Here is a 27,364-nt window from a genome sequence, read left to right on the forward strand (position 1 = left end):
AGTGTTGTAGTTTTCTGATCTAAATTCCTACAAAGTATTCAAAATCTTGTAGGAAAATTCTTGACAAGAAAACAGTCAGGCTTCATGTCACCATACTGAAAAGAAAGCCTCTTCTTGCTCATTTTCAAGTTGGAGAAACAAGATGTGGCCGGGCTAATTCTCTCTGATAGCCCAAAGGGTTGACACACTCAAATAGAGAATTATGCCACACATTACTCAGGAGAAGAATATAAAAGTTTAGAAAGCTTTCAATCATTCGATGACCAAAATGGCCCATATATGTAAATTCTGAGCTTTCTGAATGTCCCTGAATAGGAAACAAATGTCATCCAGCATCCTCCAACAATGAGGAAGAGTCAAGGTGAGTATTATTGTCGGTAGATATAATAAATGTAGATGACAGTGAGAGATCTCGGATGAGAAGATGCAGGTGGGGTAGGGCTTTACAGCTCTGTTCCCCCAAGTTTCCCATGAACGGACGATATAGCTCATCCATTGCTCATCACCTAAAGCAAGCAGGGCCAAGCCATCCACTCCCAAACAAGCAAAGAGTGCAATTTTCTCTTTCTCCTCTACAGATTTCCACCCAACCTCCAACTCAGAGGACAATTAAAAAAGAAAAGTTTGCTTTTGAGGAAGGAAGGTACATCATATGCTATGCCTCAAGCTAGGTATTAATTCAGTTCACGTTAGAAGTAAGTCTCCTACGATCCTCATTTACCCATTTTTGAGGGTGTAATCAAACCTGCTTACTTTGAATCCAACACTCAAAGCGTATTATTCAAGGCACATTGATGAATACAATGAAGCATAAGTACAAGGAGAGCTGGGTGAATGGAATATTCTGTGCAAGAATAGCTGGAGTCCATGAAACTTCTGACCAGAGAGAAAATTGCTTTTTATACAACTGAAAATGAATCCAGAGCCCGTGCTGACCCACCTCTTAAATACAAGATGCAAGAAGACTCCGGGGGTGTTAAACTCTGTCTGAATGTACTCATGAGAAAGAAGCAGAGTTGAGGACAGCATTTTCCAGGGTGTGTTGTAAAGAAGAGTGACCCCAGAGGTAATGCAAAAACTCCTCAATGGTGAAACAAGCAGGGCTGGGGAGCTGTGTGTCTCTACCTTTTGCAAATGTAAAATACACATTAACAAATTAAGGGAATCTGAGTATTTCTACACTAGAGGAAACCCTCCTATACTTCAGGTTTCAATCTAACCACAGAGTTCTTCTTTTTTGTTTTTAAAGTAATGTATATTTAAATATCCTCGGAACCATAACTTTTCAAATACAGAAGAGGATATATTTACTCCATCTTGTTGAATTGTTTGTAGATGTTAATAACTACAATGCTATAAAAATTTACAAAACTGTGTCCTTACAAATTTCTAGAATGCCGAAACGTGTGGGACCTATGTGAATCACAGTAACTTAAGTGCTTAAATTACTTCAGTGAAAATGTCACAGCTTTTATCTTTTAAAGCTATTAGAAATTTACTTCTTCACTCAAAAGAATATCCATGCTTTCAAATAGACAGTATTTCAGGGACGCATAGAGGCCTTCTATTTTGACCATGGAAGACATAGTGAAGAATTTGTCACCGGCATTCAAAAGGAAGGCGATTATGTCACTACTCCCATTCACAGATCTTCAATAGGTCCCTATTACCTACCAAATCAGGCACAAATTCCCCAGCTTGCTATTCAATGTCCTGCACAATATGGACCCAATCTTCCTTTCAAATAAATAATCATTATTATTGAGGGCCTCCTACATTATCACAGCACAATGAAGAGCAAGGAAGGGAAGGAGATGCCTTAGACATAGAAACTGTCCTCAAGAATCTTACAGTCAAGCAGGACAGTAAATAAGTCATGTATGATTACCACAGCACCAGGGGACCTCAAGTGTCACAGGAAAGAATCAGAGAGAGTGTGCAGTGGGAATCCAGAGGAAAAGAACCACTTCCAAGTAGAAGCTGGGGTGCAGGGCTAGTGGCAGCGCTTAGGGCAGGGCAATTGCTTTCCAGCTCTCCAGCTGTAACTTCTCTTTCCCAAATATAAATCTGTTGTTTAATTTTTAGGTTTCTTATCATGATCTCTATTATATGGGGTAATTTTTCAACTATTTTAGACACAACTTTAAAATTTAAAAAATTATGTTTACATAGCATGCACTAAATAAAAAATCACTGTCATTTCTTATGAATCACATCATTTCATTCCTAACTCTCAAAATCTATTAATTTAGGTGTTATTGAGTAGCCTCATTTTTCTATGTAAAGTGGCAGACAGGAGACTCACCCAAGACATGGAAGATTTAAAGGCAAGCAGGCCAGTGCCAGGGGCCACATCCTTAACCATTATGCTACACTGCTCACCCACACTCCAGGCGCCAACAGGTAGCAAGTACAGATTTATCAATAAATTTATCTATAAATTTAAATGCGCAAATGCAGCCTCAAGGCGTCCATACTTCAAAATTTACGGCAGGAAAAGAGAAAACTACCTAGAGCGTCTGACACCTTCACCAAGGAAGAGTCTGTGTGTTATTTACCCTGGACTCTGTCTTTTTCCCTTCTTTTCATGTGCAACCTATCAGCTCTCTCTCCCTCTCTACCCCTGCCCTGACCCAACCCTCCTTGTCTGTTGTCTGCACTACTGGCCCTTAGTCCATATTTTATCTTGTCCCCCTCAAATATATCCTCCAAATTCCACAACCCTCTTTTAAAAATTTAAATTTCAGCATAAACCCCTTTTGTTTAAACTTCTTTAATGGGATCCTCATACCCCATATCATGATTTCCCTGGGGCACAGATTAAAATTCAGATTCACAGAGATTTCCATGCAAGTCCTACTTTTGGATGTCTGTGTTATACCCAGGAATCTGTACTTACATACCTGTGAGGAGCTTTCTATCACCAAAAAAGTCAGTAACCGGTACTGTACAGGACTAGGTATAAGCTCCTTACTATGGTCAGTAAGCGACTTCACATACAAGCCATACCCTCTCGGACCTCCCTGTTCACCATGCATTCTTTCACAAACCGCAGTCTCTGTCTGCCTCACACCTCTGGACTTTCATGTTGTCTGCTCCCTATGCTCCCCACACCCGTAATATCTTGGTTATCTGGAAACACCCATTGAACATTGTCAAAAAGATTTATTTTGCAGTAATGGGGGTTGAACCTAGAGCCTCTGCACTGAGCTCCATCCTCAGCCCTATTTTTATTTCTGTGTTGAGATAGGGTTTTGTTAAGTTGTTAAGTTGCCCAAGCTGTGATTCTTCTGCCTCAGCCTCCCAGAGAGTTCCATCAAAATCTTTTTAAGCCTCCCCAATTTTGTGAAATCTTCCACAAATACCTCAGACAGCATTCATCATTCCATTTTCTGAAATACCTCATAACTTTATGCGAAACATAGTTTTAGAAGCATACACATTTATTTATTTACATTTCTGAGTTAATTTCTGAGTAGTATAAACTCAGCAAGGAAAGGTACTGCATTTTACTTATTTTTATATCCCTAGCACCTAGGACAGTGCTTGGCACAAATTATATGTTTAATAAATGAAGGAAGAAATATTTTACGGTTGGGCCAGGGATATAGCTCAGTGGCACAGCACCTGCTTGGCAAGCACAAGGTCTTGAGTTTGATTCCTGGTACCAAAAGTAAAAGAAAATATTTTGTGGTTAATTATAAAAAGACTTAAAAAGACCAATGTATACTCAGTATACAACTACCTTATCAGATAATTGTTATTCCCGTTTTACAGGTGAAGAAATAAACACTCAGAGAATCTGCTGCTTGGAAGTGGCAGGGTGAAAAGGAAGGGTCAGGCCACCTGTTTCTGAGACTTCCATTCTCTTTATACCAGGCTGCCCTTCAAGCATCAGCAAGCCTTGCTCAATCCACGGCCCCAGAAGTTAGCATCTGCCATGTGCGAATTATCTGTGTATTCTCCGCGATATCCCCCTACCCCATCCTGGGATATGGTAAGCTACTACAGGCAGAGATCCATTCCTTCCTTCCGTGTTTTTATTCCCCCCCACCAAAGGCGTTGGTCAAAGAAGACCTTTGTGTGCTGAATCTAAATGACAAACACTTAGAGAAGGACTTGAGAGATAGAGAACTTCCAGTGTGCAGGCAGCTGCGTGACCTACACATCGCTTCTGTGTGTGGTAATCTCTCAGAAGAGGCTGGCTTTGAGGGAGAGTCCACAGGGTTCCAATAATCAATGATTTACAGTTCACATTTAGTGCATAGAAATTTTGGAAGTTTTATTTTAGGGGATGGCATTTGTTACAAATGTTAGCTGGAGGAAGAAACATGAAATTTTACACCTCCAGTCTACTTTTACAAATCGTTAAACTTAAAAAATAAAGAAATGTTTGGTATTGAGGCTATAGTAATATCTCTAGCTTGTAGGAAAAGTTAAGGAAAGAGATTTTTCATTAAGCAAATATTCTGTTGACTAGAGGTAGTCATCCACATATCCTGTATGAACTAAGAGTCCTTAAATAATTGGACTCAGTTAAATATACCTAAGTATAAAATTCTCCTGATTAATTTTTTTTTTTTTGAGACAAGTTCTCACTATGTAGTTCTAGCTGGCCTGAACTCACTATGCAGCCCAGGCTGGCCTCAAACTCATGGCGATCCTCCTGTCTCAGTCTCCCATGTGCTAGGGTTACAGGTGTGCACCACCCTGGTCACCTTCTCCTGATAATTAATAGAATGATTTGGAACATATTTCAGGAGAGGTTAGAGTGTAAGCCTCTGTAATGATGATCATTTATTGTTCTACCATAATGTGTAGAAATTCCAACAGAGAGAGTTACAACTGAATAATGAGTAATGGAGAAGTTGCTTCTGTTTACAAAATTCCCCTCACACTTGGCAAACATAAGTCTTCTGATATTAAGACCATTACTTTTGGTTCTACATCTGAATTGTGGTATTCTACCCTCTTCATCAAATAAACTCTAAGGCCTAGTTATTTTCTGCCAAACTGACAAGAACTCTTAAACTGGGAATGGTAGCACATACCTGTTATCCTAGCACTTGGGAAGGCTGAGGCAGGAGAGTTTAAATTAGAGCCCAGCAAGGGCAACTTAGCAAGACCTTGTCTCAAAATAAGAAATTTAAAAGGGTTGCGATATAGCTCAGTGTGAAGGCACAGGATTTCATCTCCCTTACAACCACACACACACACACACACACACACACACACACACACACAAAGTCCTCTAAAAGCAAGAAATAAAAAATATTATTATCTTACTATGTATTATAAATCCAGGACATAAAAATGTTTGTTACACCCCAATGAGAAAATGTGCAGCTGCTCTCTATGTTAAAAGATAAAGTATACAAATAAAAATAAGACCCATGAATATAAACATTAGAGTCCTGGAGCTTGAATTTAAAAGATCATCTAATTATTTTATAGGTGAGCAAAAGTCTGGACAGATTAACGGACACATCCAAGGACGTATAGCTAATTAGTACCAGCACCGGACAGAGAAGGGAAATAAGGAAAGTAATAGTTACTGGTTCCAGGCAATGCTGTGTGAGTCTGTTTAACACAGGGACTCCTGTTTAACATAACCTTCAGAGCAACTTCTTCAGTAAGCAGCTGCTCCTTCACTTTGCAAATAGGGAAACTGACTCTAGCAGAAAAATGGAATGTGAACCTATGTTTGTCTCCTAGGTCTGTGCCTTTTTCCATGCAACCAGGTCTATAGACTTTAAGTCCAAGATCCTACACAGTAATTCATGCAGACAAAAAGGAACTGACTGCATGTTTTTTCTTTCATCACCAAAAATAATTACATTTGCCTAAAAGCAAATTATTAAAAAACTGGAGGACACAGGTGAGAAAGTTTTTTTTTGGTACAAGGAATCGAACTCAAGACCTCGTGCTTGCCAAGCAGGCTCTTGTGCCACTGAGCTATATCCCCGGCCCTAAGGTGAGAAATTAATAAAAGTACGTGGAGCCTAAAAATTACTTCCCGCTTCCTTTTCCTGTGTGTGAAGTCCAATGATATCCCCAAGGTCAATCCCACCTTAAAGAAGCAAAATGACCTTGAGTCCAGCTATTTAGAAAGCTATTTAGTATAGCAAATAGAAAGCTATTTGCCAAATTAAGCAATTTCCTAACCAGATTTACCATTACATTTCATGACATAAATCTACACATTCTTGCATAGACAATATAATAGAAAGAAATCACATCTCTAAATTCTGACCATACACACATAATTTAAGCCAATATTAAAGGACAAACAAAGCGAATTTAAAATTTAGTAACTTATTTATATCCAAAAACTTCAAATTTGAGCTGATGGTCTACTGATTTATTTAAAGCAGTAGAAAATACAACAAAATTTGAGTAAAACTAACTAATTTTACCTTTTTAAGATATAACAGAATTTTGGCAGATATATAAGTACATTCCAAGTAGTTCATTTATGTCAAGTCACACATCCATTGGAGAATCAATAAGCATAAAGTTTTGATCAATCTGTCCATCTTAAAAATAGAATAGTGAAACATGTAGATTCTGTTTATAGATTCAAAAGTGGACATACTAACGCTAGACAGCTGAATAAGGGATATTCCCTAACCTGGCCTTAGAGAAGCAGGAGAAGAGAGACCAGGAATCAAATACTAGAATTATGATATAATGTGAAAAATGTTGTGATCAAGGTCAAAGTGCCACAGGGACATATAGAAAGAAGCACTGGCCTCACACCTGGGCAAATCAGAAAGGTTTCATACAGGAAGTGGATTTCCATCTGTAGCAACTCCCTAGGTAGAAGACAGGCAAAGACACGCTTCCTCTCTGCATCTCCTTCCATGATTTCCTTTTTCAAGTCCTCAGTTTCGAGCAAGCTGAGGAATATTATGGCCATATAACAGGGATTCTAGATCGGCTTTCTCATTTTAATGAGGAGCTAGATTTCAGTGAGACCCTGTAGATGCATCCTTCTTGGTCACTACAAAGATAGCGAATAGCTCAAAATGACCTGGAGTAAGTTCTAATAGATTAAAGTAGTTTTTTTGTGTTTTGTTTGTTTGTTTGTTTGTTTGTTTGTTTTCCGGTACCGGAATCAAACTCACGACCTGGCCCTTGTCAGGCAGGTGCTGTGCAGCTGAGCTAAACCCCCAGTGACAATTACAGTAGTTTATACAATTGTTTTTTGTGACATAAAAAATATTTCGATATCAAGATGTGAAGATGAATAAAAAGTTCTCTAACTATCACACCTCCAACACACACACACACACACACACACACACACACACGTGTGCTCGCACGCACACACCAAACCAGTAAGAATTTCCAGAAACCCTCTATGGGTAGAAATGGGAAAGAAAGGGAAGGGCATAAAATGGCTTCATTACAGACCATTCTTCTGAGGCAAAGTAAAGACAATAAGGGGAAAATAGAACATGTGTACTACAATGTATAGCACCATAAGGCTGTGTCTGATGCTCCGGAGGGCTTCAACAAGTACTGTTCAGCCAAAAATCAATCGAAAAATCAGCATGATAACAGAACATGAGTTGCCCTATAATAGCCTTAAGACCCCCAAGGCTATTCGAGTCCCTTTCATCTGCCACACTGCACAGACTCTATGGGGACCTCACTTCCCCTCCTTGAGTACTGTGCCCCTCTGTATTTCTTACCTACTGTTTTGCTCGCCCTTAGAAAGGGTGGCTGACAGGGAATGATGATGTTTCAAGTGGTTTTTGAGAATTTTTTCCATTTCTGCTTTATTCTTCACCTTCTCTTGTCATTTTGCACTCAAATTTATCCTCTCCTACCAGTTGCAGACAATTTCCACAATATTAAGTGGTTGGTCATAATCTCTGAGTATTAGTCCTGTTTTGTGAGTACCTTAACTCACATATTTTAAACTGCCCCTTAATAAAATCACAGTTCAGGCTTAAGCAAATGTGACATGTAAGCAATTCGCAGCATTGTTATAAATATACATATATATTTCATTCCAAGATTTCATCTCAATATTTCTTCAATCACTTCCTCACAATGTCTGGTTTGTTCAATTTATATTTCTACTTGGCATTTGGTGCAAACCCCCAAAGATAAGATACATCTGTCCCTTAGTCACAAATCTTGGCATTTCTACCTTAACTCAATCGTGAAATGATTGGTTAAAATTACCTTGCTTATTAGCAGGATTTCCTCATAATAAAATATTTTATTTCTAAACTTTCGAATTTGACGTGAGATGTACCAACTCGGCAGTGACATATCAAAGCTTAAGAAGAACATATAAACACACTGATACATGTGAGGGAAGGAACAGCTAATTGGAAGTCAGCTTCCCTGTGATTATCAGCTTGTTTATGGGAGGGAGGACTCCTCTGAATGGCACTGTAAATTCATCCCTGATTATGGCTTTAACACCAGATCTCATTTCCACACATTCCCAAAAGCCCCCCACCCAAGCCATTTTGGTTAGTTATAAAGGGTTGTGCACTGTTTTCAAAGAATGACAGTTTTTCATGCTTTAATTTTCTCCAGTTTCAGGAAAAATTAATCAGTTGCACAAGCCAGTTGTCAGATTTCACTTCCCTCATGGCAGAAAGCACACATATTCATTGTCTGCTATAAGAATAAATTTTAGTAATTTTCCCCATGTCAATATGAATATTAGACTGACCCAATTAATATGAAATGCTTCTATGCTGCTGGAACAGACAGTGCTACAGAAAGAGCCATTTGCACAACCTGTTCATGATTATGGGCCATAAGGACACAAAGATGGCACACACATTTGTGGACCATCTGAATTCTTATACGGAAAGGGGAGGGGGAGGGGGAGGGGGAGCGGCATGACGTTTGCCTGACTGTCGTGGGTCATGTTTTTTAATCCAGAGTATTGGACATGTAACACAGCAACAAGAGCTGATCATTTTGTTTAATCACCTTTTGGATCTTTGCCAGATGGTCTCTATTGAGAGCGCTGCAAACAGAGAGAGATGAACTGCATCTAACACGCCACCAGAGCTTTCCCGTAAATGTCTGAGAACTGATTCCAACAAGAATTTAGTCTCAGAGCAGAAAGGGATACATTTAAAAACTATGTGCATTAACTATACTTTTCCCCACAGAATCCTCACTTGGCATGAATAATTTACCCACTCTTATGCTAATGGGATCATGAAAGTATCCCTCTGTCTTTAGTGCAGCTATTCTCAGCTTTCAGTAATTACCCCACCCAGTGAAAATAACATGGCTTCTGCACTGAGCGGTCGACTGGTACCTGGCAATTAGAAAGATCATGGCTGACAGTGGAAAGATCCAGAACTGGACAGAGACCCTTGTAGCCCAAGAAAGAGTCAAGCCCAAAGGACCACTGGTAGAGGGTGGATACGCACGAGGGTCGGGGGTGGGAAGAAGGGTAAAAAGGAAAGTTCAACATTGTCAAGCTTGTCATTCTTTGACTTACTATTCAGATTTTGCTTATACAAAAATGTCCCTCTCCTATTAAGAAAGGTGGAAAATATGTGTGACCGATTAGTTTTGAAGGAAAAAAATGATATCTAAGAAAAAGAAACAGCTACCACTAAAGCACATCTGCATTAAGTCTTTTATTAAGATTTTTAAAAATTGAAGTAGCATAAAATCCTCTGTAATTTGTTTTTTGGAGGGGAAAAAATGATTAAACCCCAAAATATGAAAAAAAAAACCCTCATATTTGACCTCTATGCACAAAACTCCATGTTAGGTAGTTCACTATGTAAAAATTATCAGGCTAAAACATCTGGGAAAGAAAGCTATGAAACAGCAGGGAACGTGGCTGGTTTATTGTTTATCTTTTGTTTATGAGGCAGTATTCAAGTTTAATTACTACTCTAAATTAAACTCTAACTGGCATCAGGAGACATCCCTTTACATGACTAAGTTAAAAAAAATCTAGAAATCCCAACTCTGGGTTTTTCAAGTAAGTTGATACATATAGGAGGAAATTACTCAAAATTAACAGCAATTATACAAAGCTTTTAAGCGTTTATGAGCACCATTATATGCTTCCAGAGCATTTATTTATTAGAAGAATATAATTTTGTTTCTAATAGTTACTATTATAAAAAGTCCTAAGAAAATCAACAGAAATTATTTGGGTGTTTGCTGATGGTTGAAAGATGATATTTTTAAAAAATATTCTTTGGGGCTGAGCAAGAAAAACAAAATGCAATATTAATATTCCACATACAACAGCTTCTTCAGTGGCCATGTTCTATTATCAATTATAGTCTCAGAAAAATTTTTGATGTAATTAGGAGGACAGGAAGAAAAAGAAATGTCATTGTATTTATCATAACAGTAAGTGACCAGGTTGGGGTGAACTTAGCTCTAGGAAAAATAAAAGTTAAAAGCAACTAGCAAAAGATTATGCCAGATGGCATCTGTCATATTGTATTTAGGGTTATTTTAAAGAGATTGCCGCACTATGAAAACATTCCATTGACAAGAGTTTTCCTAGACGGAATAAGAAATCCCAGTAGAACATACTCAGGACCTACACAGTAAGTGGGTTTGAGGACTCCCCCCACCCTTCCTCCTTTAAATAGGTAGCTGCAATATTTTGGTAAGGGAAGACATCATCTTATAAGACAACATGTATTATAAACTCCAAAGTATAACGGTATCTTACATGCTTGGTTATCTATAAGCACTGACATTCACTTTTAAGGAGACAGTTGTAGAATTCAACACCACGGCTATTACTAAAGAACTGTGTCATAGCTAAATGTCTAGCTATGGAATTCTAGCCTCATTGGCTGGATGATAAATGGGGACAGCAATGGAAGGGTTTGGTAGGGAACCATGCTGGCTCTGCAGTTCACATTCTGAAAGATTAGAGATACAGAGATGCTCGAGTGCTACCGCATTTAGGTTAAACTGCGTCTGGCAACAGTATGGTTAACGTGTGTGGTGTGTGCAGTGTGAGCTCAGCAGTTACTGGGCCAACTGTCTCGGTATTTCTGGGAATCCTGCCTATTCACAGTGCAGGGATTGTTCAATTGCTGCAAAATGTACAAAATGAATTTTACAAAAATGAATTGTAAGGAAAGCCCCATTACAACGATTTTACAGCAAAGATGTCAACATCAATTTTTCTTTCATGCATAGCTAATGATTAAAACAGCATATTCCATTTGCCTAAGACAATTTATTTCATATTGGCACATCAAAATATTGAAATACAAAGTTATCTTTACTCTCCCCTTTTTATTCATTGCTGCTAAACCCATACCATTGTTCAAACCAGGAAAAATAAAACAAACTTGGCACGAAATACTTAAAACAAAGGCTCATCAATATTCTCCAATTTGTCAACATCTCAATTACAGCAGTGGAAAAAATGTAAATTTCATGTGCTCTAAACACTGAGGGGTCTATTCTCTTGCCAATTCACATGCGTAACTCCCATCAGCGTTAATGGGAGTTACACAAACCCATCAATAATAATAATACTTTGTACATATATTGTGCCTTTCATCTAAGCCTCTCAAAAATGCTCTAGGAACAAGGAGACTGCTCCCTAGTCTGCTCTGGCAAAATACACAGTGAAATACAAAGCCGCTTTTGACTCAGCAGGTACAGAATTAGGGACCCCAAGCCTTACTATCAAGCCCCATTTTACTGATGGGAAGCCAGACACAAAGAGGGCCAGTTACTTCCCCAGAGCCCTGAGTCTGCACCCTAATTCTATCCTTGAAAAACCAGATTTCCTTCCTCATTCTAATGTGACTAACAAGACAAACACCCTCTCTTTGGCTGCTTTTAGCAAGAGAAATCAGAGTGAATGAAAAGTCTGGTTCATATTTGTATAGTTTACTGCTAGGCATGTGCTGTTGGAAAGATACAGTAAAGGCAGGTTTTGCATTTTACCAAGTTTATTTCTCACAATATTTAAAAAATTTGTTTTCTTCTTTTGGTTTCTTGCACAAACACTAAGGAGGAAAAGATGACCTTTCACCTGTGTAACTGTAGCTCTTTCACTATTAGGTCATAAAATGACATATTTTTAGGTTCCAAAGTAAAGATTTGTATAAATCATTATAGCAAAAATATTCACAAAAATGATAAAGCAACATAAATGCATGTATTGTTTTACAGCATATGGCTATTAAAGTTTAATTTAAAATGTGTATGAAAACATTGTATTTAGTACAATTCATCCCTATTTTTTCTGTTTATCATAATTTGTTTTGAAACTGAATCATTTTACAGTTTTCCATATGCCTGCTGTGCTAATAAATTCTGAACAAGCAAGAAAACTCTTTTCTAAACGGAAAACTTGGTTTCCAATTAAATATTATTATATATTGAATACAAAGAACATAAATTTCCCTCCGATGTTTTCCCTTCTACAGCAACTCTAAAACTTAACCTATGGTATGCATATGTGATTTCAGTCAATATCTCTGTTGACTTTGCCCTGAAGCAGATAATTAATCTTCCCCACTGAAAGCTACTCTGGACAATTTAGTGGAACAAAATATCAAAATATCTTGAAAACATGTTGGAAAAGCTAATATGGGCACATGTATAACAAAATACAAGCAAGTCTGGCCTTCAAAATGTAGGTGCTGCTAAAAAAGCAAAATACACCTGAACGTGAGTTTTCTCCACAGACAGATACCTTAAGCCAGGTTGGAAATTCTCTATGCCTGCACAATCTCCACTTCATAGGAATTCAAACTTTTTCTTCCTCTCTCTCTCAAACTTTAAAACAGTAAACTGACTGACTTCCTAGCACTCATACACATAAGCTACCGTGTCCACTCTTTAATCCTACAGAGATATGATTAGAGGAACAAAATCCTCCTGGGATCAAATCCTTCAACATAGGATAAGTGGGTGCGGCTACCCACAGCATACAGGTTTGTGTGTACCACTTCTACCCAGTGTGTGAGTTTCTGAGCTCTTCTCTTTCTTGATCAAAAAACAAAACAAAACTACGTAACAAAAATGAAAAACCTTCACATTTTGCCTGTTGCCCTGACTATTCCCTGCTCCAAATCCTAGTGTCTTCTCTCTCCTTCTCTTCCTTGGCCTTTCCTACTACGTCTACTATCCCATAACTCAACTAACCCAACAGTTTTAAATTTCAGTTGGGACCTTAGTGACCTGTTAATGAATCTACAGAGAGGAGAAAAACTCAGTGTTGAGTTATGCCTGGTGTTGCTAGCTGACTTGGAGTCAGAAATGCTTGAAGCGTTAACGTAATTGCAAGAATGTGAAAAATGAAGCGCTGGACTCCTGAGCAAAGTGAAAGGTCAAAGCAAACCTCATACACAAGAAGTCCCTGGAAGATAGCCTCATTAGACCGCTCAGTCAGCGTCTCCTTTCCCCCTCTTTTATACAATGTTTAGGGTGTTTTGTTTTTGTAATAGATACATTCGCTCTTCTGCGGCTGCAGTTTGGGGAGGTGGGATGGTGGTGGCATTGAAGGCTTTCTGGATCTAACCCCACAGAGAAGCCCACCGTGACATGGAACCACGGTCAACTCATTGCACTGCAGATTGAAATCTATTTAAGCTACCTTCCAAATTCCTTATAAATTAGTTTCTACTTTATATACACAGTCTAACTGGTATAATAAAAGTAGTATATAAAACCTAAAAAGGTACAACTCATAAGTTCTTCCAGTTTGCCATCTGATAAGATTCATCTCTGTGCCAGCCAGCTTGCTAAAAGGTAAGTTCTGATTTGGACTCCTTTGCAAGTGAACTGCATCCTAGAAAGGACATTTTCCTAGACTTTTTTAGAACTCAGGAGTCTAAACCTCTGGCCAGAAACTTGGAGGAGGAAAGACATTCACCCTACATCACCAACCCCTTTTAAATGACATATATAACTACAGCTCAAGCTGTTAAACTGTCTGTACTTGGAAGGCTGTCTAATGCTTAAATATTGTGGCTATAAACACAGTCATAATAGAGATGAAATAGACCTAGGAGAACAGACACCATCTAATGTAAAATATTAAAAAGTAAAATCTATACACTTTCCTGGCACACACTCAATAATGCATCTTCCTTTAAATTATCATTTTAGCCATGGAAGAGGCATCTCTACCCATATATAATTGCTTTCTGCATAATAGGTGAGTTTAAAATGGTAAAATTTATTCTAAATTGCACAACATTTCCTTGCTATCAGCAGTTGACATCCCCCTTGCCCTCTGATTATTCTAATTTTCAGAAATTATAGCAAGTCACCATGTCAACTAAATGGAAATAGGGACAAATAATCTCCTAAGAATTTCAAAATCTACTTTCCCAAGTTAAAAATCCATATAAAATTACCCCAATATTTCTGGAGCTATTAAGAATAGATTTTTTGGGTCTGATGTGCTTTGGAGGCACATGATTAGAGAGAATTCTTATAGTCAATATTACAAGCAAAATATCCTGTTTATTGTAGAATTTAAATTACTGAACTATAGTAGTAAAGTAGGTCTATTTTTCCGTTTACTTATATACACCAGAGTGAAGTGTAGATAACCAAATTTGTTTAAAAGAAAATTGGCAGAACTAATCAGCTGTTATTGTAATGCCTACTTAAAGAGTAGACAGCTCGCTTTCACTTTTTTTAATAAACAAAATAAGTGAAGAAGAGAAGATACTGTCTCCCGACATAGTAGCTGATTATACTCTTTAACCTGCCACACTCCTGATTACAAAGAGGCAGATGTACTGTATCACAAAAGTCTCAAGTTATTGTGGTCGTGCCTACTTTGCACAAGGACAGTTCTCCACCTTTTACCTTGCTCACTGCTGTTGTCTCCACTCTGGGACGCATGGCCCCCACTGGAAGGTCCTGGGGTGCCTGCTGAGTGGGTTGAGGTTGCGTCGTCATGATCTCGCCATGATGAAGGGTTCTGATGTCAGGATGCCAAGGAATTTGTCCACAGTTACCATTTCAGCCATAAATGAGGAACCCAGAGGAGAAGGGCAAAGGGAAACAAAAAACATGTGTATATATTAGTATTTGTAGAACTGGGCGTACGTACATGCCGTGTTACGGTGCGTTGTCCTTTTAGAAAGAAGTACACAAGAGGAGGGAAGGTGCCGCAGCACCAGCCTGACGAGCGCATAGATGTATACATTTGCTCAGACTAACTGGAAATTTATATCAGATAAAATTAACTTTTAAAGTAAGAAAAAACTACCTAAAAATTGACGGTCTCTTTTTACTTTTGTTATCCTAATGAGGGAACATGCTTCCAAGAACAGGTGCCAATGCTTTTGAGTAATAAATATTTCAGAACATTAACATCTACAAAACTCAGTGACTCCCTTAAAAAAAAAAAAAATCACAGGCTCAAGACTGTACAGAACAGCCTTTCACATCTTTTAAATGCACTGCCCTAAACTAATCTACATAAACTCTCAAAATTGTGACCAAGTGACAGATTATGTAACCAACAGATGCAATGCTATAAATCACTGCATCAGTACCTAATACATTATTAATGGTCTGATTAATTTGCACAATGATAATTTTTAAAATGAACAAATATGAGCTATTTGCCATCTAGTAAGCAAAATAGAACTTTCACTTGAGGTTTAAGGAAGCTTTAAACCATTACGCAGTCATTTTTCTGGCAGAACTACTTGTTTCAAAGGACATGCAAAGACAAAGTTACATAGCCCGGGCTACTTTGCTGAGTATATTCTTCTGCTGTTCCTCCTCCCCTTTCCTGATCATTCCCAATACCCTGCTGCTGCTTAAAGGAAAACAGGAATTCTAATGTACAGGAAGGACTTTATCAGCACCACATGAAGGCAGGCAAGAGATGGAATTTCCTCTGGCAGAAACAGAGAGCAGGAACCACACAAGAAACCCAGCAGCCTTGAGGCCCAAGCTGTACGCTTGCCACCTGTATGCCACACACTGCAACTGAGCCACAGATCTATTGGCAAGTGAATTCGCTGGGGGTCTGAGGGAAGGGGCAAAAACTTTTTAAAAAATCATTCCCTCAAAATATACCACCACTCTTACTAGAACTGTTAAATAAGGATTCAGAGACCATAACATGCAAACCTCAGAACCTTCTAAAAGCTATCTTGCCATATCACCACTATGTGTAGTTTATTAAAAAAAAAACAATCTGTCATTTTTCTCAGCCATAACTCTAGTACATAAAATGTTACTAAAATAAAACCAGAAACCTGGGTGACACAAGATAAGGAAGTATTCTTATTTGGAACAACAACAGCAAAAGAAAAATCTCTCTCTATACATCTGCTCCAAACTGATTGCAAATTAGTATTTGGCAGTTTTGATAGATGATGAAATGATTCAGAACTTTATGGATTAATAACATCTATATCAAATAATGCTATTGGCACTGCCGTGGGGCAAGTAATTGATTCAAAATGAAAACCCTGAACAGAAAGTTCATAACTACAAATGCAGCATAGGTATGGGTCTCCAAAAGAAAGACATGTTGGAGAAAGATTAGTGATTGAAAATGAGAAGAGTGAAAACCAACTTCTCCATTGCCTGTATTATGACGAGGTCACTCTTGTGAGCTCTCCTTTTATCTAAGTTACAAACCACTTCCACAGTTTCAAGATAAAGGTAGACAAAATATAGGGGGCTTTTCAACTTTGCACTCTCGTCAAGTGAGCTGTTTTCTGGATAGTAATCAGATAGAGAGCTAGAAGAATTAGATGAGAAAAGATGAAAGAATTGCATGGTGTGAGTTTAGTCCTGCAAGGGCCTCAGGTAAATCCTTCTTTTAGAAAATGCAGTAGCTGTAGCACATTCACCTCACCTAAACTTTTCAGTGTACACGGCAAGCGATGTTAATTTTATGCACTGTGGGCTTTTTATTAAGCCGGCTGCTATAAAAGCTCCTTACCCCTCATGAAAATTACAATAATTTACCAGTAACACCTCAACTATGTTTTAAGGCAAACGTCATCCAATAGCTGTTATATAATCGTTCAAATGAAGCTGGGACAAATCTTTCTGTTTAGCATGGCAGTGATTCGTAGGATTCATGCTGGGCTTCCTGCAATTGAGACCACTAGTTTGTCTTTATCAGCCAAGCTTGGCACACTAAGTTTTAAAGCCAGGACTCATCCATTTATAATTCAGCATATTTCTTTCAATTATTTTTTTTGGTAGGAGGTGTTTTCTAAATAAAGGGGAGAGCAACAGGTCACATAAGCAACTATTACCTTAAGAACAACTGGTTCCTCCAAATAAATCGAGTCTTCAGTTTTCAGTCCCGTTCCCAAATTTTCTCAAGTTGATTATCTAACCTACCATTCCCCTATCACTCTCCTCTTCTCCTCACCCCTCAAAATGCTCTCTTGAAAAAGTATCATGTCTCTTTCCACAGTGTCTCAGAAAATCTGTCTGAAGGAGCGCTACATGATAGTCATCTAGTCTGAAAGAAGAACACAGAGAGCCCTGTGGAGTTTCAGACAGAGGAGTTACTTACTCCAAGCTGTCCACATTCGGCTACAAATACATGGTGATGTACATATAAAGATTCATAATGATAATCTAGTCAATAAAAAGTTGGTCCTCCTTGGTCACAAATATTTGTAACCTCCATGGATAACATAGCATATTACCCATAATGCTGTTCTTTTCTTTCCTTAAATTAAAATACTTGTTTGTATCATAACTCTTGTCTTATTTTTTCCTCCCAGATACTTTCCAAGTTACATCCTTCAAGAATAACTGCCTGGATTTCTGCCAAATTATGCACTGAACTTTAGTGAATCCAGAGACCAAAGTGGCGTACGAAAGCACGTAAAAACACATGACTTGTGTAGAAAAATAAAGAGAAACGCTCTCTGTGTGTAACAGTGTGGCTGAGAATTCAGGTATGTGCATTCCACAATATATGTACTGTTCTCCAGTCAAAGGTATCAGAAAGACACCCCAGGGCAAGGAGGAAAATGTTTCTATTCCCAGTGGCTTTAATAATTGGGAGTCAAATATGGTACTCTTCTTGCTATTATGTAATTGTGTTAAAGAGCAGTGTTACCAGGAGAAAACCAGTGAATACTGAGTGGAACACAATAGGAAGAGATGGAAAATAGATACAAGAAGCTTGGTCTCTAGGGGCACTATTTTCTATTTGCTGGGCTACAGACTCACAGCTGATAATGCAAGTTGTAATTAATATAAAAGCAGGAGACAATATGGGCAGAGCTTATAGCAGCGGGGCCACAGGAGAGCGCTCTGCTGCTCTCCTGCTTTCTCATTTACACACGGCTTTCCCTGGAAAACACAATCCTGCCAGTGTTTTCTCCCTTGGAAGTTAAAAAAGAATTGATTTAGCGCCATCACTGAATTTTGCTAAATCTAGAAAAGAGCACAGAGAGGACAGGAGTCTCTGGGCAGAGGAAGCAAATCACATGTGCCCCTCTTTTGTTGAGGCTGCAGATGTGGCAGGACTATAACATTTTAAACCAGAATGGCATTTCTGCGAGGGCCTGCCTATGGGATATTACTTTATAAGTAATATCCTGGCAAATTGGTGGTTATTTCCCTGTTTCAATGATTCCACACAGTATAGGGTTCTTCCATGGGGCCACTGGGGTAAAGTGTGTGAGGGTTTCTACACAAACACAAAACTGGGTGGGGAAATGAAATATATTAGGCTTCAAGGAGAAAAGAGAAGGCCAACCACATACAAGTTCTGTCTAAAGTAATCTGTATCTCATGCTAGACCCCAGCTAGAAAGACGATTCAGTGGATGAGGTACAGAAGAGAAGACAGGACACTGCATGAATACTGTGGGGTGCAGATTCTCATAGGCCACGTGATCGATGGCAAACGATGCGCTACATTTCTCTTGGACTCATTTTCTTTATCTCTTTAAAATTAAGAAAGGACATAAGATAATCAATCTGTCTTCTTATCTGTATTATTAAAAGTACTATCAAAATAACCATTTGATTTTTCTAGAACCCACATTACTAAATAACATCAAGAGAATATAGTAATTACATAGGAACTTGGAAAACACAGTAAAAGAATTCAGGATATATGCTCACAGCGTGTAATAATAAACATGTAAAGATATTTTAGTCAGGAAAGGAGGCAAGCAAAACTAATATATTTACAATACAAGCAACCCAATATATTTATACAACAGAGAAATATATACTTGTATCAATACATATAATTAATATTAAGTCATTTACTTCCTATGACTTTATGATAGTTTAAGTCCTAAAGTATTTTTAAAAATTGAAGAAAACTCGTATCCTGGGTCTTTGAGTCTACAAAAGTTAAAAATGTTAATTGTATGGTTTGAATAAATGTTGGAATTTCAAGTTCATTATTCTAAAGTTGACATTAGAACCCAGGAGACCTGTGTGTGCTTTCAGAATCTGCACTCCCCCATTCTTTAAAAATGTAAATAGAGCTGGGGTCTTTCCCTCATCTCCCCACTTCCACCTCTTTATTAAGCTTTGGGAATTAATATGTGAGCAACTCTCACAAAAGTGATGAGTGCCTGTTGCAAATAGATTTCTCCATTTAATCGAGAACTTTGAGAGAAGACAGAAATGTATTGTTAGTGTACTGCCATACTGTCAAGATCCTCTTAGTTTTGAATTGTGCTGGGATATAAAAATAAATAAGAAAATGAATTCAAATAATACTACATTTGTTATCTGATAGTGAGTGTCCATGTGGTTATCAAGCAGATCTCTTTCATTTTATTTCATCAGTTAGACTAAAAACATTCCAACTGCACAACCTAAATGATTTCAATAGTATAATTATTCTTGATGAGAAATGAATAGGAAAGTTATCAACAACCAGAACCTATGTAGCAGCAAACAACAAAACAAAACAAAAAGCCCTGCCCCTTCCCCAGCATGTCTCCTTGAATTGGAGGACAGAGCAGCTCTCTGTAGAAAGGGTCCCGAGAGGCTTTGGATAACACACCGTAACATCTAATCTTACACTGCGACGGAGGCAACTAACAAGGATAGTCACTCATTCATATTACTAATATTATTATCAAACCTTAGTATTCCCTCTTGATCTTCTAGAGACCAACCACTTAAACCTAAACTTCTCTGCACCACCACTCACTTCTAATTTTTCAGGTAATAATATAATTTATCTACAGTATCCTGTCAGGAATAAAATTCTGGAGATTATCCTTTTTGACTTAACACACTCTAAAAATTATATAGACATAAATAAAACTTGACGTATCCAAAGTCGCAAAAGAAAACATCAGCATATCTTTATTTAAATTATAGCATAGAAATTAAAATAAATTATTTTATTAGTGATATTATCAGAGCCAGTCAATTTTAAGACACCTGTCATTCACTATTAATAAACGTCATTATCTTTTCTTTCTGCTACTTAATTCTTTTGAAGAAAATAAGATTTAGCTCATTATGACCATTATCTAGGGCTAAGAGTATAATTGTATAACTGTTTCACTTCAAGCAAGTAATGATTGGCTTAGATAACGTATTTTAAACAAATATATTTCATTTGTCTAAGCTTGATCCAAAGATATGTAATATTTTCATATATAAATATGAAATTATAACTCACTTGTCTTCACCAGATTTAGGGACCTGATTTAAAATTATATAAAATAGATAATACAGATATCACCTGTTTTTCAGAGATACTATAGAATACGAAAAGCATGATTGTTTCAAAACAGTTTTCAAGTTGAAGATTTTTTTTTAATTGCTTTATTGGCATATTTATTTTGCACATGATAAACTTGAATGTCTGAAAAACTTAACATGAATTGCAGCTGAAAAACAGAGCTCTGTATCCACTACTATTGTGTATTTTTTCTCCCCACTGTTCTGAAGAATACTGGGATAGCCGTTTTTTACCTATCACTATTATCCTTGTATTACAGTAAGAGTATAACATAAAGCATATTATAATATTTTAAAAAGCATTCAATATAAATTTACTAAGCCCAGCAAAATAGTAAGCAATATGATACACTTGCTTTCTGATTAATTCCAAACTTCCTCTTATCATTATGCACATCGTGTTCGTTAATAATAAATGTACAAATCAAGGCTCTTCACTGACTATAAGAAATGGAAGTTAAGACTGTCGTGGTTGTTCTCTTTTAATGCAATTATTTATATTGGAATATTCATAGGACATAATGGATGTGAAATCAGCATGATTTCACACTTAACAGTATATAAAATCCACTCTTTAAAGTCTACTAGCAACACTTGTTTTGAAGGTATTTGTACCTGTTACTTTTATTCATTTATATTTTCAAGTTCTTGAAAAGAAAAAACTATAATGGTCCTTAATACTTCCCCTTCGACGCTTGTCTCTGCTTCCCTGTACACCAAATTTCATGCTTATTCTCTCTCCTTGCCTGCTCTTTCCTTAGACACACACACACACACACACACACACACACACACAATGTAGCTTGATTCCATTTAATAAGGATAGAGGTGTATGTGTTTTGGGGGTGTCAAACAGCTGTCACAAACTGTCACCTCCACAAGAGAAACCTTGGCACACAACAAATTAAACTACATTTCTTTTTTAGCTGTCATTATTCATAGCCAATAAGTTGAAATGCTCTCAGCATTTCATGTGCAAATAAAACCACGAGGAAGCTCAGTAGATCAGAATAGTGGGCCAACAGATAAAACAGAGAAAACAACACACTGTCTGGGTCCTTCTGAACTGGTTCATCATCACCCCCGCGCCAGCGTGCACCAAATGAGCTCCAGCCTGGGGCAATGTATTAAATATGCATATCAAAGCAAATGAAAAAATAAACCTGAAGATTCAAATTGGACACATTTACATGCTGAAAATGTCCCACTCACAGCACTTTTCAGGTAGTGGTTCTGTGGCGCTTTCACGTTTGTGTGGCTGGGGGGTGCGGGGAGGGTGAGTTTGCAGGAAAGGCTGTGGAGGATAAGAGGATTCGCTTTGTAGAGTTGAAGGAGGAAGCCTGGCAATGAATACAATCAATATACCTATGCTACCCAAGTATCAGAACTGCTGCGAGCCCTCCAAGGTTTTCCTTCTCATTGTGCACAGAGCACAAATCTGTGGCAAGCCTCTCCACTCCCACTTGGTGTGCTGCTGGAACAAATTATTGCTGCATTTCAAAACAAATAGCAGGGGGCTAAAGTAAAAATGCTATAGTTCAGATCTCTGGGAAATAAAAGGCTTTAAATTATGACACCCAATGAGGTGGCAAGCCCTCATGGGTTCAGAATAAATCAGTTGTCATATTTACTTGATTGGGGGCCGGAAAGGGGAGCAACACATGACAGAGCTGACTCTTTCATCCAAAGATGATGATTGTTAAATTATTAAAGCAGTATTCTCCTAAGTACAATTCTTACTTAAGTGTATATTTAAATATTACAATAGTTCCATAAATTGGTATTGTCTACCAGCCAATATCCAACACAGCCTAGTTTATCTTGTCTCGTCCACATAAACATCAGCATACTCTAGCAACACACAGCCACTGGAAAAACAGTTGCCAAGAAACCGTTGTAGAAAACCAATAGTTGGGATCCCTAGAAAGAACCCGAGAAAAGCCACTGTGAACCTCTCACTCCACAAACCATGTAAGTAGACCCCTCCCTATTCTCCAATAATGTAAATGCACACGAATTTAGAAACAGAAAGCAATGACCATAAACAAATAAAAACAACCAAAATAAATATTTCTGAGGTAGTGTCATGCCTTGTGGACCACAGGCGTACACAGTGTGGAGTCACAGATAAGAAATAAACTTTCCATAGCAGCTGCTGCGCCCTCTGATTTCATTTAATACGCTCAGTATACAAAGGCACCCCGCACCATTTCCCCCATGGCGTTGAAAACAGGTAAAGGTAAAGACAGGTGTAGGAGCCTTTAACACCATAGTATGTACTCGGCCTCACAAATGGACATCCCAGACTGAGGTTTTCTTTTCTTTTCTTTTTGTTAAACTTGTCTTCTTAGGCTGGTTTCTCATACAGTGCAAAGGTTAATTATTAAAATCGACACCTGCATATTTTCAAAACTTTTGGTGGCAGGAAAGGAAAACCACACAGAAAGTTTATTTTCAAGGCATCTCAATTCATTACTCTCAACATTCGGGCGTGGAGGCTGGTTTACAAACTGCCTTCGAGACTCAGTGCCTGTTTAACTCACACAGAGCGTCACATTAATATTTCAGCCACAAAGTTATCAGAGTACAGCCTTTATCATTTAGGTTGTGAGTTCAACTCAATACGTAGACACCCTGTCCCCCACCCCCAGGCTTGAGTTCCTATAAATAAACTGCCGTTCACACCCACTCTTTAACCTCGCCACTCTTGCCTTTCCTACCAGCTGCAATCTTTCTTCTCTTTGCTTCTTTTTCAAATTTTCAGTCTCACTACATATGCTTTTTTTTTTAAGCATCAGACTCACTAGATTGGTTCCAAAATAGGATTAAAAACAGAGAGAATAGAAAGAAACCTCTTTTCCTGGCTTGACATACATAGTCATTCCTTACTATACTCTCCGTCCTCATTTACCAACTGTTAAAGTGTTAAAATTCAACCACTAACCTATGGTTACTCAATCATAATTCCCTTCAGCTTTCTGTAATACATTGTTAATAATTGGTTCATCAAGGTTACTGTCTTTTATTATGAAGATGCTTCAGGCACTTGGCAATAAGTCCATATTCTGACAATAAGTTTCTATAGAGCGAAAGCCCTGAGAATTGCAATGTGTTCATTCACTCCTTCTTTTATTTCTAATGCAGTTCAAGATTGCCAATAATTTTCAGGATTTTCATCTCTGAGAGAGACTGGGAAATCAGCCCTTGCTCCGAGTTCTCTCCTTCGGCCACCCTCCCCCTTCCAGGTCCTGTCCTGGTGTCTTGCCTCTTTCTATCCCTGCTGCATTGATCACTGTATACAGAGCTGAGAAACCAGAAAAAGACGGCAGATATCATATCAACAGAAAGAATTTGCTAACACCCAAGTCACCAAATCCAGGAAACTTCACACATTATGAGAACAAATCATTCTATCAACTCCCTGGTTTTCTGTTTCTTTTTTAAATTCTTCTCTCAACATAACTAAGGAGGAGCTCAAGACAGGGCAGATGAAGAAGAGTATGATACAGGTATTGAGAAAAGTAGAGGAAAGCCCCCAGAGACAGAATCATTAAAACAGAAAAGAAAACTAAATCTAGTGCAATGAGATGTTAAAACAAGTTCTTTAAAAAAATGTACCTAGTGGCTTTAAGAGAATTGCCAAAGGCTCGCAGACTTACATGGTCAGCGAGATTTGTGGAGGATCCTGAAAGTTCTTCGTGGTCTGACTTGGAGCTGCCGTCCCTCTCATCAATGACAAGGTCGATGGGCATTTTCCCCTTCAAACAGCTAATGTACCGGTGGCAGAAGTTATCACAGAGTTCGTGGACCTAGAAGGAGGGTTTTGGTGGAGGGCTCAGTTTATGTTGTTAGTGTTTGTTTCATTTTTAAAGAGGAAAAATATCAGGTTGCATTGGAAAGAGCAACAATGTGATGTCTTCCAAACTAACTCTAATTAAGGGGTATAGTTGAAGGCAAGGAAACAATAGAGCAATTGTTGCAGCAGATATTATTCTCCAGAGACTTCCCTGAGCAACAAGTTACAATAAAAAGAGGGAAAGAAATAGGGCTGGGAATAACTGGGTTCAGACTGGGGAACCAGGGAAACAAATCTGATTTGATGATCATTTCAAAATATTAAAATCTTGGAACTAGGGAGAGCAGTAGTATTTGCCATTCAATAAGCTAGGAGTTCTGTTTGCAAGGCAAAGTGACCGAGCTGCAGAGCAAGGTAAAAACACCCCAGGGAAGAGGGGTGGGGGATTCCCTCTGCCTTTACCTAACAGCAAACTCTGGGCCCAGACTGTGCTGAGCTAATAGAGACACAACCAGGCTGAGTGTCCAGGAGCAACAAACGGGTTGCTTCATTTCTAAATAATCCTGAATGTTTAGGGGAGAAAGTTGGGGGAGGTGTTTTAAAAGGCTGGGCTGTCCTGATTGACTCATTCTCTGAGCCCCTGGGTTGAGGAGCAACTGGAGGAAGGACGTGGTAACATGTTCAAAATCTCCAGGTACCTAATCTCTCAGACTGCAGGTTTGTTAAAAGTACAGTATCCCACTCAATTAGAAGTGGCTTAAACAAGGCGGGAGTGGAGGGTTCTTTCCTGCTTACCTTTTCTAACTCCAAAAGATGAAACCTTAGCACTTGTATTGCTTGTATCATCTGAAAGGAAAGTTTGAGTTTGGAGTTAGGGCTCTGTGACTCTGAGGTCCTGCTGGTTGGGGGTGGGGGTGAGAGAATTGGGCTGCCGAGAAAAACACCCAAGCAGGTGTCCGGGCAGAACCTACACATCAAGAAACACTCAGCAAAACCAAGTGATTACTGATCATCTCTGCCTCATTGGCCACAGGGTAGGCATCGGACTCGACCTGAGCTTCATATTAATATCTTTCCCCTGACATTCGCTACGCGGTTTATTTGTAAGAACTGCTTTCCTCGGACTAGGCCTTCCGATCCCGCCAGAGTCCTCTTTAACAGTCCCCTCCCTCGACCTTAGGCCAATTTAAAAAAAAAAAAAAGTGGCTTCTAGGGACAGAAAAAGCTTTTTAGAACAGCATACCCAGCGAAATCCGTCCGCACTAAAGAAGGAAATACTCAAGATGAATGGTGAGGCTGGGCCTTTGAAAGCGGATTTAAGTACTTTTAATATTGAAATCGTGCAAATTAGCAAAAGAATCGCACCTAAAAGTGGCCTGCGCTGGCCTGCCCCTCACCCCAACCCCCACCCCCAGCCCGCCCTCCGCGCCCCCGGCTACTTCCTTCGGGGTAGCAGCCCCGGGTCGGCCGGCTGCCCGGGCCAACAGAGGAAATAACTCACTTCTCGCAGCTAACTACCGAGGCCGAGACCAGGGAAGCGCCCGGCTCGCGCTCTCGCCCCGCGTCCCGGGATTCTGCCTGCATGGGCTTCGCTCTCCTTGCCTGCAAGCCGTCCCTCGCTCTCCATTTCCCCTGCAGGGCTCTGAGCTGTTCCCTTCCTCCCCGTCGCCCCCCAGCAGCTCCAACGCGGGGTCTGCTCGAACTCCCTGGAGCTCCCCGGGGAAGTGGGTGCTCTTGGGCATGGCAAAGGGCCGAGGCTGGCGAAGAGCACAAAACGGAGAGCCTTACCAAATTGTCCAGCTCTGGATTTGAAGAAAAAAGTGGCTTTTCGGCGCGAACCTATAAAAAGCAGGGAAAGTCAGCATGAATTACCTTCTGGGATTGAAAAGCCAAACCCCGGTTATCTACTGAACTGCAGTGTGCGAGTGGGGACGGTGCAGGGCCGGTGGGGGAAGAGGAGAGGCCTTTGGTAGAATACACGAAGCAACCTGGTGCGTGAAATTAGTGGGACAGCCTGGAAAACAAGGAGGGCCTTCTGGTCCTGCCCCCACTACGGCACACCGGGTACCACGGCGTTGTAGCAAGCAGCTCAGGGCCGTTCTCGGCTCGCAGCCCTCCCTGATCCACCGTCCGAGGGGCTGAGGCTCCGCGCCTCCCTCACCTCCGTGCCCTGAGCAGACGGCTCGGACAGGCGCCAGCTTCCTGGGCTCCGGGCACTCCCCTGTCCCCCACAGCCCCTCTCCCCAGTTCTTGTTCAAGTAGCTGCAGGGAAGGGAAAAGGCCAAGCCCCAGATTAGGGGCAGGTCAACTTTAATTCGAGGGTCGAGCCTCTGTATTCCTGGCTGGAGGGTGGGGGCAAACACCCGTATTTATCTCGGCTTCCCATTCGCCCCCAGGCTCAGGGATGGGGAGGAGGCGCAGTGGCGGAGTGGGCCAGAGGAACAGATCGAGTGTCCCGGCCTTTTCTTCCTCTTTCAAGTAAAGCTCCGAGGAAAGGGGAGGGAGGGAGAGTGAAGGGGCGCAGGAGGGCTAGCGGGTCAAGAAGGTTGGACCTGCTTGGCGAAGACTGCGATGTCCTCGTTGAAGGAGTCGGAGGAGCAGACGTCTCCGCCGGCCACTCCCGGTTCCCGGGGCGTGCAGGTCGCCAGCTCGCACTTCTCAAAGACCAGAGCTAACAGAGGAAACAACGGGTGCCTAACGGGCAGCGCCACGCAGAGACACACACACGGAGACGGGGTGCAGAGGGGAAGGAGCAAGAACTGTAATCAACAAGTTTGGAGGGTTCGGATTCCTTCCTTAATACAACAGGCACGCACCACACTTTACAACCCTTCCTCAGTCAGCCGAGCCTGGGTCAGAAACAGAAAGGAAACACAGCCTGGCCTTTTCCCACCGG

The 27,364-nt window shown here is 39.6% G+C and overlaps 1 protein-coding gene across 8 annotated transcripts in view; it reads right to left on the bottom strand.

Moving 5' to 3' along the window:
- Positions 1–27,364, bottom strand: part of Meis2 (Meis homeobox 2) — a 207,678-nt gene that overhangs the window by 177,269 nt on the left and 3,045 nt on the right. For 7 of the 8 annotated variants that reach the window (XM_005381188.2, XM_005381187.2, XM_013512565.1 and 4 more), the window contains exons 3-7: positions 27,021–27,162; positions 26,257–26,307; positions 25,264–25,314; positions 24,332–24,481; positions 14,818–14,932 (exon numbers count right to left, since the gene is read on the bottom strand). In XM_005381188.2, coding sequence (XP_005381245.1) covers positions 14,818–14,932; positions 24,332–24,481; positions 25,264–25,314; positions 26,257–26,307; positions 27,021–27,162 — 509 coding nt within the window. The remainder of the gene's footprint in view (positions 1–14,817; positions 14,933–24,331; positions 24,482–25,263; positions 25,315–26,256; positions 26,308–27,020; positions 27,163–27,364) is intronic. The other variant, XM_013512566.1, reaches the window with a different exon arrangement.

This window comes from Chinchilla lanigera, unplaced genomic scaffold (genome assembly GCF_000276665.1).
Source record: "Chinchilla lanigera isolate Chin_1 unplaced genomic scaffold, ChiLan1.0 scaffold00015, whole genome shotgun sequence".
Taxonomy (NCBI): Eukaryota; Metazoa; Chordata; class Mammalia; order Rodentia; family Chinchillidae; genus Chinchilla; species Chinchilla lanigera.